This window comes from Scomber scombrus, chromosome 7, assembly GCF_963691925.1.
Source record: "Scomber scombrus chromosome 7, fScoSco1.1, whole genome shotgun sequence".
NCBI lineage: Eukaryota > Metazoa > Chordata > Actinopteri > Scombriformes > Scombridae > Scomber > Scomber scombrus.
Genome location: NC_084976.1, coordinates 24127404 through 24145388, shown reverse-complemented (window position 1 = coordinate 24145388; position 17985 = coordinate 24127404). Strand labels below are relative to the sequence as shown.

The 17985-nt window shown below is 39.2% G+C and overlaps 2 protein-coding genes across 2 annotated transcripts in view; both read left to right on the top strand.

Annotated features, from left to right (window-relative positions):
* The window catches only part of ankmy2a (ankyrin repeat and MYND domain containing 2a), a 366395-nt gene that overhangs the window by 108361 nt on the left and 240049 nt on the right, over positions 1-17985 (top strand). The gene's annotated exons all lie outside the window — the stretch shown is intronic.
* Positions 1-17985, top strand: part of syngap1b (synaptic Ras GTPase activating protein 1b) — a 102827-nt gene that overhangs the window by 6903 nt on the left and 77939 nt on the right. The window contains exon 2 of the mRNA XM_062422502.1: positions 13105-13210. Coding sequence (XP_062278486.1) covers positions 13105-13210 — 106 coding nt within the window. The remainder of the gene's footprint in view (positions 1-13104; positions 13211-17985) is intronic.

The following is a 17985-nucleotide window of genomic DNA, read 5'->3' as shown; positions in this document are numbered from 1 at the left end:
CGAGCAGCTGTGTGTTAATCCAGTCATCATGAGTGTTTTAAACAGATTCATAGACTGATTGATGACTGATTATAGATGAACTTTGGACCTCTAATGTAACAACTGGACTGAATATCCCACTTATTTTGATATTGAACACATTTAAAGACATTTACAGTTGTTTAAGAATTAGGACTTTGTTAATGAAGTAGGCCCGATATGGATCACTTGGGAAAATCTGGGTTGCAAAATTAAATGCAGGCAATAATTAAAGTAAGTAATGAATTTCTTTGTTTTTTTGTGATAATCTGGAGATCTTGATCTGTGAGTTTTCATTCCTCTAACTCCCATTTTCCTCCATCTCTCAGTACACTGCTCTGCCTCTTTCTGTGCTGTAGGGGGAGTGAGAGGGCTGGCAGTGATGGCTGCCTGCCATCCTCCCCTCTTCCTCCTCCTCTCATCTAACATTAATCTGAGGTGACAGAGTTTCATACACCATCGCCACGCACCAGTGCCCTGCCCCCCAAGTCATGTGTCCGGGCTGCGTTCCCCCAACTGTGAAAGAGTTACGCAAGAAAAACTGACAGGGGCCACACAGCCTTGTTTAGCCTGCAAGTGTTATAAGGAGCTAGGAAATAACAGACAGAAAAGTAGAAGTTGTATTCTTCCAATTTGACATGACTTCAATTATTGAGTTCATTTTCCTATTTTTGGTAGAAGTGTTCTTTATTATGTCGGTAGTCCCGTTTGCAGCTTTGATACTGAATTTGAAAGCATTAGTTCATGAGCCGGTCTGCAAACAAGCCCCAGCACCTCTGTGGCTTTAGCCTGTAGCTACTGTTGTCACAGTGCATGAAGAGTGGCTCAGAGGTGGATAGTGTGTTTGCTCATGACCCTGGAGAGCACATTTAGGTGGCTTTTGTGTGGGAGGTAGAAGGATTAATTATGTAATAAATGTAGGTGGGCAGTGATACTCAGAAGTAAAGGTTGATTGATTTACCAAGATGGCTGACCTGAACAAAAAAAAAGTCTTGGTATTTGACTAACTATTACCTGCCACATAAATACAAATTGTCACTCACTCAGAAATAAACTATTTTTCAAAAGGTCATCCTGTACATACAAGGTTTAAATGGCTTTTATCTCAGCGTTTTGATTAATTCACTTCTACATGTGGATAGTGTACCTTTTTTTTTTCCCAATACCTTAGAGGCACTTAGAGGAAAGAGGAAAACTAGGCCTAATTTGTCTCCTGCCAACTTAGCAGGAGCAACTGCCAGATCTCGATGACCTTAAAAGCAATCCTCTGCCATTTATCATTTTTATTAAGAAGAATTGTACTTTGCCATGTCTGTCTCTGTGGGATGTGGACACTTAGGGGTAATTTGAACTTTTTCTATGAACTTAACATCTACGAATGGATGCAATGAAGCATTTCAACTTTAATTTACATCCAAAGTATTACAATAGCCTTATTCACCAAATTTACAATAGTAGAAAAGCAAATATACTTTACTTTGTAAGCGACTAGCTAGGCAGTTGCTTCTGTCATTTTCCTCTCAGTCTTCACTGTGACACATCTTTCAAGCTGGCCACGGTTTGTAATGCAAGGTCCCTACTTATTTATATCAAATGATGGTGTTTTATTATGGTTACAGTTATGTTTTCATCATGTTTATGTGTTCACATCAATTGAATACAATACTGTATTCTATGGGTTAAAAGAAAAATATTAAATGATTTTGGAGTTATGATACAGTTTCAGCTCCTGGATAAATGTCAAATGCAAGGAACAAGGAACATAAAGTCAAATTTCACTGCACTATATCCAACACCATACAGTATATATAGTATAGCCTACATATTTAGTACTTTATATCACAAGGCTTAAGTTGTTTTTTTTTCTTGCCAATAAATCTCATGTGCAGAGCCAAACCAAGTATTGTGTGTGTATCCAAAGCCTGATATATCCTATTCCTCTGTAGCCGTAGACCTCTATTGTCAATGACCTAGACTGTTGCACTCGGTGACAAGTTCCTTCATCACAAAGATAATGGGCATAGTAGTATGTTTTGCTCCAAATACAAATAACTGCAATCATATTTTCAGTCTCCAGAGTGTAGTTCTGTGTAAGGCAGATGCCAATGTGCATACGTGGGATCAGATTTCCGTTTACAGTGCTTCGCAATTCATAATGTAGTATATTACAAAGTCAAGAGTTTGAGATATGTAGCACAACAAGTAACAACTTTACAAGTCAGTGAAGCTCTTTAAACAGAACCATGTTCACAAACATGTGCAGTCAGGCTTTGAATACACACGAAATCCTTGGAAGTTCATTAATTATTGTTGGTTTGGTTCTGCACACGAGATTTGTTAATAATAAGAAAAATATAGAAAATTGCCAGCCGTATCCTTTAAAATTATGATCTCCAAAGCACTATTTAGACATTCAAGTAATAGCAAATGATCATCCATTGATTCTGTGTCTGAAAGGCCAAACATGCTCAAAATGTCAGCCCTATTGGCCTGTGCACTGTGTGTTTGTTTGTGTATGTATGTATGTATTTCTGCGAGTCGGATCACTGTGTGTTGTATGAACACTGTAGCCAGTGCCTGAGGTCAGGAGGAGGTGGAACATCTGTCTGTGAAAGGACGTTACTAATGCCTGAAGGACAAATCGTGCTTTTGGCCTACTCAGCTGCCTATCATTATGCATGGTTTGTGTGTGTGTGTGCGTGTGTGTTTCTGCTGAGGGGAAATTTATTTCTGTAGGTGTTTGTGCAGGTGTGTGGCCAAATTTTTGTCATTTCCTGGATGTGTGTCCTAATGCAGGTTCATGTGTTTGTTTGTGTGTATGTGTTTTTTTTTGTGTGAGCCAGAGTTAGACAGCCAGCAGTACTTGATTACTGCCCTGTTAAGAAATAATGGATTGCACAGTTTTCGCACATTACACACTCTATTTCTTGCAGTCTCACACACACATACACACTCCCACACTTTTCTACCTTTCTCACAGAGACATGTAATCTATCTCTCTCTCTCTCTCCCTCTTTCTTTTAACATCCACACAACCATACACAGCATACCACCGTATTCCCCTGCTCCTCACAGCTGGGCCTGAGGAAGCAGTAGTGACATATGGGCTAGCCAGCCTGCAGCATTTCTCAACTCAACCTGCCAAGCTGAACAAAAACACCCTCCTCCCTCTTCAGATCAATGGCAGTCCCTTCGCTCCTTCTCCCTTCTTCCTTTCTTTCTGTACCACCATGTCTGCCTCCTTCAGCCAATACCACCATCCTTTTATCCATCCCTTTTTCTCCATGCAAGGTCAGGTGTCTGGTTTGTGGTGCAGTGATTGCAGTTTCTGATTGAAATTTAATGAACATGTTCATTTTTAATTGTCTCATTGTTAAAATTCTAAAAGAAAAAAGAAAAAAGAGGGGGGTGGGGATCGATTTCAATTCTCCCCATTACAATAGTCATCACGGATGCTTAAATCCATCAGGCATACAATTTACACTTCAAATTGGATGAAATTGATTGCTGCACCACAGCAGTCCCCAAACATGGCCCAGCACCCTAAATGAAATATTAAAATATTCTTACATTTGTGTTTGATTCATTACAGGACTTATTTACAATTATAATGTAAGATTTTTGACACGCTCATCTTGTTGAGTTGTCATTTGCGCCAGAGCATTAACTACGCATGCGTTGGCATCTGTGTGTACCAGCTCGAAGCCCTGCGAGAAAACTTACTTTTCATCCAGTTTTGAACCAGTTTTATTTGATGGGGGGATTTTTTGAGAACTCACAAATTTACGAGAAAAAAGGTGCTTTATTCTGCCAAGCAGTCATAGCCTCACTTTGCAACAATGGAGAGACGTGGCTTGTCGTGCATTATGCCTGCCGTGGAAGAACTGATCTAATTGTACTTTTCAGTTGGGTTTAGCAATAAGGAGATACTTGTGTAACCAAGTGTTATAGACAACCATACTTAGATAGGTTATGGAATAAGAACACGGAGGCGCCGCTGCTTGAACAGGACGGCCACACATATATTACTCCTTACTTTTCTGATCAAACGTCAATCGCTGCGCATTCACATACACTCACTGTAAAGTACAATTTTATCAGTTCTTCCTTGGCAGGCATAATGCACCACAAGCCATGTCTCTCCAGTGTTGCAAAATGAGGCTATGTGACTGCTTTTCCCGACCTTTTTTCTCGTAAACTTGCAACTTTATAATGTCAGAGAATATCTGCCTTTTTTTCTCATTAGTTTGTGACTTTATAATGTCAGAGAATATCTGAGTTTTTTTCTCTCAAATTTGCGCCTTCATTATGTCAGAGAATATCTGACTTTTTTTTTCTCGTAAATTTGTGAATTTATATCAGAGAATGTCCGAGTTTTTTCTCTTGTAAATTTAACAAATTAAATTAAATTTTAAACATATATGGCGCTAATACGCTGTCATAGTACTACAATATAGTCTGTGAACTTTGCTCATTTTGAACATCCTTTAATTGGATAAATGCTTGTAGTCGTTGGATGTGGATTTTAATTTGTTTTCATCAGTCCAGGCCAAGGGCTCTGCAGCAGCTCTTCATCAAAACACTTTCTAATCAACTAAGACCTAATGTAAGTCTCTGCAGTGAGTCCACATGTTGGACCCGTGTCTTCACCACTTCAACCTAAAAAACAATCTTATACCAACAACAAAATATCATGGTTCCACTCACCTCTTCATCTGGTTGCGAGGATTGTTTCCATCAGAGTCAACAGATTGCGTAATTGCAAGGGAGGACATCCACAATATATAGGATGCAGAGGTTGATACCATCATTCTTGGTTCTGCACAGGTTAACACCACATCTCCACGAGAAATTGACTCTACTGCTCACTGCCTTGCTTTGATTTCACCCGCTGTTGCTGCTGGGACCACTGTCACCGTTGCAGGTCCACCTGTTGCTGCTTGGGCCTCTGCGCTGGTCTCTGTCCACACTATCACCACTGCAGCTCCAGCTGTTGCAGTTGCTGCTCGGGCCTCTGTCCACAACAATGACATTTGGGACCGAACTGGAGCTAAACTCAAGGTCTCTATTAATTTTTGCACCGCTACATCCTTAACCCTGGACCATGTCAGTAAATGTAATCATAGAGTTTCCCTCTCTCGCTCTCCCACAACCTGCAGCATCCCACTGAAAAACAAATTCAGTATTCTCACCTTACATGATGATGATGATTTTCCTGCTGAGGGTAGACGAACCAGCTGTCCACCTATCGGGATCATCCATGGTCCGACATATGCAAATCAACAGGTGCCTCACCTTCTGCAATCCAGGTGCTCTCATTAAAGACACCAGCACCTCTTAAGGAGGATTTTATCTGCTTCATTGACAGTGCCTTGAATGATAATCAGTGCATGATCTCGGGATACCCTCCCATTGTTATGGCAATGAAAAATTTTGGGAGCTTAATTGGCAGCTGCACATTTGGCTTAAAGGCTACTGCTGCAGTCGAGACCATTCGTGGACAAATTTGCTGCATTTTACAGAAGAGCCTCTGATGAACATCAACTGGTTAACTCATGCTGATGATAATTTAAAAAATCTCTACAGTGAAATAAACCTCCCATAAAAGGCCAGACCCGAAAACTGTAGGAAAGGACACTATCAGACATTATCTTCACAAATAATTAACTTAACTAATTAAATTTTACAAGGTTCTTCTGTTTATACATACTTGAAAATAACAGATTTCCTCAAACAGTCTCAGATCATAGTGCATCTTGTTGGGAAGGTCATTTGGGTACTCAGACCTTTTCATTGAGGCCATTTACTAATATTATAGTGATGAATGCTCTTTGTTCACTCGATCCTAAAAAGGCCACTGGGACTGACCAACTAGAGCCAAGGCTTCCATTATTAGCAGCTCCATTTTTAGTTGAATGCTTGTCTTACATTTTTAATTTGACTGTTGAAGCAGAATGCATACCTTGGAAAGTAGGCTATGTATTACTTGTGCATTAAGGGAGTCAGCATAATGAATCTATATGGACCAATTTCTAAACTTTCATGTCTAGCTAAAGTGCTAGAGAAATTAGTAAATGGTCAGGTGAGAGCATTTTTATCTCAGCACTTTAAAATCGTATCAATCTGCCTTTAGACCTGGGCATAGTAATGTAAAACATTAGGAACAGTACAATTAATCTGTTTGCAGATGACTCTGTTCTATTTACCACAGCGCCCTCTGCTGCTCAAGCTTTTCAACATATTTATTTTGACTTTTGTGTTTTTGAGCAAACTGTACTCGTTGATGTAAATATTAACACTTAGACACTAATTGAAAGAGTATCCTCTTATAAATAACTTGGTTTCTGGTTAAATGATGAGCTGTGCTTCAAAAAGCATATTTAATTAATGAACTAACTAAATCACTGAAAGCAAAACTGACATTAATTACAGAAATAAGACTAGTTTTTACCCAGAGGTGCAGAAAACAAATTGTTCAGTCAACCTTTTTATATGTTTTGGACCATGGTGATACAATTTATATGCACATTCCTGCTGCTACACACACACACACGATCTCTAATTACAGTATATCAGCTCTCAGATTCATAACTAGAGATAGCTTTAAAATGCATCATTGTATATTATATGAGAAAGTGGGGTGGCAATCATTGGCAGTGAGAAGGGAACAACATTGTGTTTATCTACAAAGCACTACTGGGCAAACTTCCTACATATATCTCATGTCTTCTCAATTATATATAATCTTCACGCTACACTACATCCTGGGATTGTTTGGTTCTTGAAGAACATCAGGTTAGCACCAAGGTTGGAAAATTGGAGTAACTTGCAACACTTATATTCATTTCAAACATCTTTTGGCAGATTTGTCACAGTGTGAATGTACGTGTTTGATGAATGATGTTGACGTCTTTGGTTAAATGTCTTTGAGTGTTATCATAATCAAGTAACATTATGAAATAAGTAGTCCCACTCAGTATGAGTCCTGGAGAGCAGCAGGTAAGCCAACTGTCAATCACAGCTCTCAATCAACGACCACACAGCAGACATCAAAGTCACTAATCTTATTTAAAAATCTTATTAATAGAGTAATGATTTCCAAGATGACCACCAACAAACTTATTAGAGGGCCCAGATTTAGCAACTGAGACTAGAATGACAAAGGTTATTGTATTTGTAATTCTTGAGTAACGTTGACACTTTTTGAACAGGAGTGATTTGAAGCCAGGGATTTTTTGCGACCGGCATCTAGTGGCCGTCGTTGGTATTGTGCTTTGAAGTACTTGATGCATTTGCTCAGTCTCAAGATGCTGCTTGGTAGGGATATTTATGGCTCCCAGATAATGATTTTGTAAACCCCTGATCTTCCATCTAACCTTGTTAAACACATTATTGCCTTTCAAGGTATCTTTAAAGCTATATTTCTGCATCTCTTCGAAATTTGTATGGTATATTAATGGTTCCCAGATGGTTTTCTAGAGGTGTCTCTAGTAACACTGTGACCTTTCTTCTAGTGCCAACATCAGGCACAAGAATTATTCAAATCTACTGGGCAGATTGCCATGAGATTTGCTGATTAGATGCATGCTTTTACAGAGAGCCATTTTAATTTTAATGACCAGTTTCAAGATAAACTTAATATTGTTAGTCCCACTCCTGGTAAGGCTCTAAAGATTTTAAATATGAAAGACTTCATGAACAGTGCTGCAACCCCCCGCTCACCTTTTTGATGTCAGAATTTCAGACAGATGCTTGACAGGTGTATGGAGGTGAGAAAGAAAGTATGTAGGATTTGAACTTCATCCTTCTCAGAGGTACTTCCATCACTTTCCACCACGTGAAAGACCGTGCCTTTGAAAATCCAATATCCAAAAGCGTCTGTAGTTATTCCAGTTGTACCAGTTATTGTATCTCATGTATTCATCACAGCAGACTTTTTGCTCCACCTACAAGTTTGGCAGTGGAACAGGTAAAAACTGCAGCTCATTTCAAGGGTGCCTTAGCACCTTAAGCATTGTTATTAATGTGGTTTATTCTTTCTAGTGGGGTGTTATAGACAATGCAGTTGGTAGATAACACCATACCAGGTCTTTAAACAGTAATTTATTTTAGCAGTGGCATGTTGTGTTTTAAGTTAAATAGTTTCATTAGATTGGTGTTTTAAGGTGTGAGTGTAATATTTCATCTGGTAAAAAGTCAGTGTGCTAGCCTGATGCTGCCTCTCTGTTCTTTGTTGACACTGAGTGCAAGCCTGCCAGCTTTCTGTGCCCACTCATGGCAACCCCCGGAGAGCCAGTATTATGTCTTCAGCTGCAAACTCTGCCACATCTGACCAATAAAATTCTGCCACATGCAAGAATAAAAATAGTCTTCAGGTGTGTCCCCCCCACCCCCACCCCCGCTGGAAGCAGGGGTGGGCTGATGTGTCAGGGTGGGGTAGAAAGGTATTCTGGGTCTTTTCCGTGAGTTAAGTTGTCAGTGATGAATTGCAGTGAGCAGGGCGGCAGTAGGGGAGAGAATGAGTGGGCTTGTTCCTGTTCAAGCAGATGTGATTGAGGAAAATTACCATTTTTAGCTCCTTTTAATTGGGTAGTGTTGACATCAAGATGGCTGGTCAAAAATGTAACTTCTTAACAGGCATGGATTTAACGTAGCTCATGGATCATTCTAGCAATTTGTGTACAGCTAATTGTGTGAAATTACATGTTTGTATTTAGATTCTGGTATGTAAAAAGAAAGAGCTCAAGGTGTTGAACATGTATTTTGTAACCTTCTCACAACTCATACTGTAGATAAAAGTAAACACAGCCCATTTGTCTCCTCTGGATTCCATGGCAACAGCTGAAAATCTGGACAGAGAGAAGAATCACTTTAACCCTGCTGAAAATCACCACAATCCCTTCAATAGCCGCAAAACCATTCAGCATGATTACCTGGCATCTTAGTTTGCAACTCCTCCATACTCTCCTCCTGATTTCTCTGTCATGGACTCAGGGCTGGCACAGTGCTCAGTGAGCCATTATGAAACCACTTTGTCTATTATGTATATTTAGAAACACTATCATGCAACATGGTCGCAGTAAAGCTACAGTATGCAACTGTGGCTTTATTAGTGCTCCTGATCAATGAAGAGTCGGTAGAATGTGAGGTTAATTCAGGTTTACTGTTACTCATTGCCACTAAAACATATTCAATTAGTCGAACAGAGTGCTCGTCCACTCTCTGCCGCGGTTTCCTACATTAATCTGGCACAGAGAATTAAAAGAGGGTTAGAGAAAAGCTGTGTGTACTGACAAAACTTGGTTTCAAATGCACTAAGAAGACCTGGATTTAGATGGAAGCTGAGTGCATAGTTTTCTTTCTTGTCTAATAATGTTACACTGGTAAGAGGGATATTCTTACTAGGGCTTGGCAGTGTGGTGATATATTGTGAGACCATGTAAATTTGCCATATCGTTTTTACCCTGGTAGCTATTAATCTGATATCTCTTGGGATATAATGGGATATTGAAAACTGTGATATAGGATTTTATCCATGTTGCCCACTTCTAATTCTTACTAAACAATCAATAACACTTACTGTATCCAAATGGTTGTTATAGAAAATAGGCAAGTGAAGATATTGGTCATTAGTTGTAGGTGTTTATCCTGCATTGATTTTTACCCATCGGTCAAGTGGATTCTCTCTTGTGTTAAGGCTAATTTAATGGAAAGCCATACAGTATGAGTTGAGATATTTTACTCTGGACCAAAATGCTGGACCGGTACTGATTGAGTGAGGGAAAGCTAGTGGGACAAAAGAAAAGCCCTGAAAAATGGCAAAACCTCTAAGTGTGCAATAACTTGAACAAAAGGTGAACTTAAGACACGGCTTGAGTTCAGACGCTTTCAAATTTCAAGCAATTTCAAAGTGCTTTATATGCATTTAAAATAAAAAAAAGACTTCTTCTAGTGAAGAAATAGCATGTAAAAGAAAATGTTTACAATATAGGAGGCAATCATGTGGAAGATAAATACTGTATATAAATAGGTGAATACAGACAATACACACAACATTAGAAGGCAGCAGAGAATAAAAGGGTTTAAAACATGCCCTTAAAGGCAGTCATATTTGGGGCACTCTGTAGATCATCTGGAAATTGGTTCCCTAAGTGTGTCCCACAGTACATTTTCTGAGTAAATGAACATACATGCTCTCTGAATTCTCACACTGGACTCATAAAGAATGGATGCTTCGTAATATATTTTTCAGGAGGATGGTTGTGCTGTAATTTCATCATAACAAGCAATATGTTGGTACCAAGAAAGGACTGCATTACAATGTAGTTTTGTGCACTTTGATTGCGCAAGCAGCCACATAGAGTTATCACATATGCAGTTGATTTATGATGCTCGTCTGTGATTAAGTTGGATAAAGACACTCATATAAACAAGATTTTGATGCTGTGATGTGAAGCATCCTCTGCTTGGTTGGTTTAATTAAATTATTGCAGTAGAGATGTGCATTTATGTCTGTGTGTGTATGTGTGTTCCTGTGTCCGATGTGCTACAGCTGCAGTGTGGTAGTGGAGAATATTAGCAGCTTGAATTGGAGCAGTGTCTGCATTAAAGTTGTATGTGCCCTTGCTTTGATGGACACACATCTGCAACTATACCAAATAGTCCTTTTTGTGCACACTTACAGATGCAGAAAAAACATAAATAACTCAAAAGCATACAAACAAACATACACACACACACGCACACACACTCTTCATTCTTTCATCTTAACAGGGCTCCTTCAGAGTGAGTGGCACGCGGTGTCTTGTGGGACATATGGCTCAGTGTGACCTGCTAGTGTCCTTCACTGTTGTTGGCTTCTCCCCAAAACCCCCCTAGGCTGCACTATCCTGCACTGCTCTCTGCAGTTAGTACCACCTTCTGACACTAGCTCTCTGTGTTCACACCAGCTCTTTTATGTCCCGGCGTTGCATTCCTGTTAGGCACTAGTTTCAAAAGGACACAGTCAAAAGCGCAGCAGTATTGTAGCAGAACAAACAAGGCTGCTATCATTTCCAGAGACTCCTTGACTTCATGTCAGTAAGGATACACAGAGGACAGTCGCTGCATTTTTTAAAGGGGACATATTATTCACATTTACAGTTCTATATATTTAGTCAGGGACTCTTCTGAAATCCTCCTTATTAATCTTATAATGGTGTAGCTCCTCAGTTCAGCCTCTGTGTCATACAGGCTGTTTTAGTTCCTGTCTCTTTAAGGCCCTCCTCCTGAGGAGCGCACACTGCCCCTTGGCAGACTTCCGCTCGGTCTGGAGGTTACATCATCAAACTATAGCTGGTAGTAGGATTTCACTATTTTTTCTTATTCTTTACTTGAAATGTAATCTCAGATACATTTGTACATGTTTGAGCCAAAATCCAATCTGAAATATGAGAGAGGACAACACAAACAACACGAACAACCTTAGAAACAACGTTAGCAACCAAGGCTGCAGAATAGATGGTCATTTATGGGCATTTGTAACGAGCTGACATCAACTCGATGGAAAGGTAGAAAAAAACATTCAGGGCTTTTGACTTGCAGGGAGTGATTCTACATGCATTAACCTCAAATTTTGGAACTCTGACCATGTTTGGTATCGATATCTGACTTCATAGATAACATAAAACCACAAATATATGTCTATATAGGACTATACCTATGTTTGAAATTATCGCTGTAAATTCATCATTCAGCGTTTGTTATAGGTACAATAATGGGTTATTTTTTTGGTTGCTTGAGTGCACACTATAACAAACAAGCTATTATCACTTTATTAAGTTTTTGCAGGTAATATATCAGCACACCTTAATAATGTACTGTTTGCACATTCAGCAGATGTGTGCTACATTTTCATCCATTTGGAGTCATGTTTGTGTTCATATTTAACTCTTCTTGTCTTCACCTGTTCCTGAGGAAATTTACTGCAATCGAAAATGGGATTGATTGAAACAAACTGGCAAGCCATAACACCAGAACAATGAGCTGAAAGAGGCTAAAAAGCTGTAGTGAGCCGAGCATGACTGCAGATATGGGTGATAATTCTGTCTGGGTTTGTCACATTTGATCCAGGGTTTATTTATTCTTGATTAGTAGTTGCTCTAAATATTCAGGAAGTAGTGGGACATTTACAAATGTCAATATCTATGCATCACCATATGATATTTTGAAATGATCACATCACTTTTTGTGTGTGTGTATATTTCTTGGCGTACTATGGCCCAATTCCAGCAATGGAGTTGGGTTTTATAGATCTGTATTTTGGACTGAATGCTGCATTTTCTGAGTGTAACTGATGTTTCAAAAGGACTAGTGTTTCTGATTAGTGCAGCACATTCCCCCATTTATTTTCCCTCAAGTCTCACTTTTATGAATTCAGGGACTATGGGGCCAAATGTGGTTGAGCTGTGAAGTGTGGTTTATTTTTCCTATATACTTCTAGTTTTCTTTTTAGCTTTCAGTTATCAGTTCTTCCACATCAGACATAATGTATCATGCTATGAACTTCTGTGGTGGATGATATCTTTAAAAAACATTTAAGCTTTGTCTATTTGTAGATAAGCTGTTCTCCAAACTTTTACTTTCGTTGAATGATAACGTTGTGCTAAGACTTTTGAAAAACACAACGTAACTGGTGGCATGTGGATTGAATCTAATTTTATGTCCATTATCTTCAGATGATTTTTGTGTTTCATTGCTGTTTAAAGTTGCTTTCACAGACGTTTATTCATCATTTTGGAAACCTTATCATACATCTATTGTTCATGTGTTTTGTAATGTGTTTACTCTACTAATCATTTTAACAATTATCAGATAAAGTTTCCTGTAACCAATTAGCATCTAAGAATTTTTGCCAAAGCTGTCCTCTACCACTCTAATTGTATTGCAGTTATTTTTAAAGGACAATGTGAACAGAATGGTTTATCACATGCAACAAAGAGAAGCATAAAGGGTGCACTTGTGTATTGATATTCTGTTCAGTACTTCAGGCTGCAGCTCTTCAGGAGTGTGCGTTTGTGTTTTTGACCTTGTGCTCTCTCCATGCAGGTACACCCTTTGCTGATGCGCGAGAGGCGCTCAGAGTCTCACAGGAACAAGCTACTGCGGCGGACAGTCAGCGTTCCTGTTGAAGGAAGGCACCATCCCGAGATGGGTGAGCGACAACTTTTTTTCAGACTTTAACTCAAACATATTCTGATCAAAATCTTAATCAGGGTCCTTACATTTTTGTACATACCCACTCAGTATGTGCCCGACTCTGTTGAATATATTATGACAATGCCACCTATTTTTCTCAACTGTAATTCAGCTTCTCTTCCTCTTGTTCATTATGATTTTCACAAACATTATCACCTGCATTACTTTAGGTTAACTTGCCTATAATAATAGGATAGTTGCATAGCAACAACAATGATGTAAAGCTCTTTGCATCCTTTGAGCCACTACTCTCTCTGTTACTAGTGCGGTGACAGCAGAGATAAAAGCATCCCATCTGATCAGGGCTTTAGGCAGCTGTTTTCTGCCTACCAGAATTCGACTAGCTATTGTTTTGTCAGGCCTGGTGATTCATCAGTTATCTTCATTTGGAATGAAATTCATGTACTGATAACTTGATAATCATTAACATCATTTGAGTTTTTGTGTCTTTCTGTCTTTTCTATTGATAGGTCTTTATTTCTTCCTCAATCTATCTAGATGTTTAAGTTCTTATTATATTTGTTCTTACATGTTTTTCTTATTCTTTCTTCTTCTCTTTCTTTGTGCTTTTAACAATGTCATCTATCATTCTCTCTGCTTTTAAGTTAAAGTTTATTTGTATAGCACTTTTCATACAGTGGTTGTAACTCAAGGTGTTGTACACATAAGAAAAACATAAAAAAATAAATTAAATAAGAGAGTAAAATATGAAAATAAATTAAATATTAGACATTAAAAAGTGCAATAAACATACATAGGTAGTCAACTAAAGGCAAGTTTGTATAGGTAAGTTTTTTCTTGGATTTTAAAAGCTTTATCTCTCTGTATTGTCTTCTCAATCTCTCCTTGGGCTCTGTGAAACTGACCATCTGATAGCTGACTTCCTCTGTTTGTTTTTGCCTGACTCAGTCTCTCTGGGCCCTCTACAAATGTCCCGCTCAGTTTCTCCTTCTTCCTTCACCCTCCACCTCTCCGTCTCACTCAGCTATTTTAAGGGCCTCCCTTGTGTCGCCCTCCGTCTATGATTCTACCATTGCTGCCGCCTCTTTGCTCCCAAACAGTTGTGCTGATTCAACTGGATAAATATTTCCCTCAGTTTTCATGGATGCTGGCTGTCTGACCTCAAAGCGGTCAAGCAGTGACACATCAGTTGACATGGTCACGCCACATTTTGACATATGCTGACATAGCGATGCCAGGTCATATTGCCCATGTGTACGCGTATTGTAAACACATTCTCATATGTCGGCATGCTACACTGCAGGCCGTAATGCACTGACATTATTATGGACCATCTGTAGTGCCCACGCCCAAAGAGCCAAAAGAGCTTAATGGACCCCAGGCAATTAGTAATTACCAGATCAACAAAAAAAGCAAATGGAGGTTGTCTAGGGCCACAGTAAGTCTACAGGGAGCCACATGGCCTCCTCTATAAACTCTTTCAGCTGAGGAAGTCAACTTAAGTCAAGGCAATTTTATTTATATAGCTCCAAATCACAACAGAAGTTATCTCAGGGCATTTGTGCTCTTTAATTTACCCAACATTCCCCCATGAGCAGCACTTGGTGACAGCAGCGAGGAAAAACTCCCCTTTAAAAGGAAGGAAACCTTGAGCAGAACCAGGCTCTAGGTGGGCGGCCATCTGCCTTGATCTGGGGAGTTGTTTAAGGAGTCACTGTTTGAAAAAAAGATTGTATATTGTGTTTATTTTTAAGTGTAATTGTCACAGATTTAATGTTTAATCTGATAGAAGGTGGATGCCACACTGGTGCTCCTCAGTGGACAACAGATCAGAGTTTTACTGGGCAGTTTCCTGTATAAGTGTAAAGCTCTCTAGGAAAAGAACATTTGTACATCATCAAACTTACCTTTGATATTTAATGGTACAATAAGTAAATCAATTAATACTCTAAGTAAAATTCACAATCTCTATGACTTGTGCAAGGGTAAAGTTCAGTCTGCGATTTGTAGATCAGCATGTTTGCACCCAAATGTCGAACTTTAATGAATATATAACATCTCAGCACTAATGATATTAATCTAGCATCCATCCATCCATCCATCCATTTTCTGCTGCTTCTCCGAGGCCTGGCCGCGGTGGCGTTAGGCTGAGCAATGAAACCCAGACACCCCTCTCCCCAGCAATGCTTATCAGCTCCTCCTGGGGGATCCCAAGGAATTCCCAGGCCAGGAGAGATATATAATACCTCCAGCGTGTTCTGGATCTACCCCGGGGTCTCTACCCATGTTGGACATGCCTCTAAAGGGAGGTGTCCAGAAGGATCCTGACCAGGTGCCGAAACCACCTCAAGTGGCTTCTTTCAATGCAGAGGAGCAGCGTCTCTCCTCTTAGCCTCCCCTGGATATCTGAAATCCTGACCCAGTCTCTAAGGCTCTTTCTTCAACAGAACGGTCCAATGCAACACCTGCATCACTGCAGATGCCGCACCGATCCACCTATCAATCTCACGCTCCATCTTACCCTCATTCTTGATTAAGATCCCGAGATACTTAAACTTCTCCGCATGGGACAGCAACTACAATTAATAAAAGGGTTGGGAGGGGCCAACCCTTTTATTAATCTAACAATGCATACAAACATACATTACAGTATCATCAACTATCCATATCAATTTTAACAGTAATATTTTATCATCTATAAGAGCAGCATTTCAGGTGTAACCTCTGACAGTCTAGAGAAACCCTACAATAACACAATTCTGTACATTTCCATCATGGGTGACCTTTTTTTGAAATAAACTCTGAATAATGTCAGCGAAGGTAATTAGTCTTAGAGCTATCTTCTCCCCACTGAGCAACACAGGACCACATTTGCTATTAATATCAGTTAAGGGGGTATAAGCAGGACCCAAACAATACCTAGGTCAAGTGAGTTTGAAGGAATAGTGTGAGGGTCATCCTACTTTTTAAAAATCTGTCCTTAATGATAATTCATGCATTTTAAGATGCTGTATACGTACCTTGAAACAAGGCTTAGATTTAGCACATTTCGGAAACATTTGGGAGCATTTATTCCCCTCCAAAATGATGAATGAAATGCGTCTTTCACAAAATTGAAAAAGCAATCGTCAGTGTATTCAGGGACAGACAGACAGTTCAGAATATTTCCATCTGCTGAGTGAAGATTAAACTGGAGATGCTGCAGCTGCTGCAGCTGCCAAAATCCCATCCATGTGTTTGTGACAACAGTGCTACGTCAACCGTGATTCATTATTCATCACTGGGGTAAAAGCCTGCATTTTTCACATGATATTGATGAATGGAGACATTTGACAACAATCCCAGCTGGATGCCTGATGTAGGGACACACTCGGATGGAAGATATTGGGCTGTACACTCGATCTGCGATTAGTCAAACACATAATGCTTCAATAGGTTTTCTGATACATCTACCGCTGTTACAACAGATGAAGTAATGCAGCTGTTTTCATTTTCCTTTTTCGTTAATTTCCGTGGACCTTTAATGTGCCAGAAAGCATTTTAAAGTTGAGGAGGTAATTAACGTATAATGAAGACATTAATTTCGCTGGATAATTATAGTGCAGCACAAGCATTTTATGCAAATATGTGGCTTAGTTAACATGTCATGATTGTGATGGAGAAAAAAAAAAGTTCCTTAACTAGACAAAAAAATATTTTTTCCTCCTCTGTTTGATTTATGTATAGTTGCAAATTACTACTGAATACATTTATTATAAAACAAGTGTATCATGTGATTATGACAAAAAAATAGGTGTTTTTGGTAGCACTTCAGTTGGAGTTGGAATTTCCTTTAATGGGTTATATGGCCATCATAACTGTAATATAAGAGTCAGGACAGTAAGCTAGGACACTTTGTTTAATTTCCAGCTAATTTCCTTAGCATTATGAAATGATCAATTCGTCATACTTCATTTTAAATGATGTTGTTGGACTTAGATCCACACTGGGCAAACAGAAAGAAAACATTCACTTGTTCTCCCCCTATCTCCCTCATTAACCTCTTGAGAATGCAATATAATAATCCACATTAATGAATTTGGCCTTTAATGTTTTGTGTTCAAGTTGTAAATTGACTTCATCTACGGCTGCTCTGCTATTGAGAGAATCCTTATTATCTGAATGACTTCACCACAGGGAGAAAAAAAAAAAATTGGTAGCACCGCAAAGCTGATTGGTTGTGAACTTCAGTTGAATGGTTTTTCAGTGACAGCAGTTTAAACATACAGTGCCTTCTCCTCAGTTTGTCCTTGTAGATCTCACTTATTCCTTTTGCCATCCCAGCTTAGCAGACAGTTGTGATAAAGCAGGCTCAGCTGAGCAATTGTTCTGCTGCCCTTTTCATTGTATGACCTTCACGCAGTATCTTAACAGTGAATTTCGACTCTGATGTGGCATTTTAGGTTGCACAGCATCTTTTTTTGTTTTAAATGTCTGCTCATCGAACTTTCTTTACATATAAATATAAATAATACAGCATCAGCAAGGATACCAGATTTTGAACCTTTGCGTAGTTCCCTCTGTTTTCCTGCAGTCCTGACACCATCCTACTCCACTCACCCACTCAATAAACCCGGCAGGCTGTGCATTCCTTTCCCAAAAAGAGTAGAATACAAAGATGACACAGTAAATCACAGATGGTAAAAAAAAAAATCTCAAAAGAGAAGTTAGACTTTTCCACTGTTGTTAGTTTAGAGAAGCATCATGAGTCAGCTCAAGAAGATTAAGACA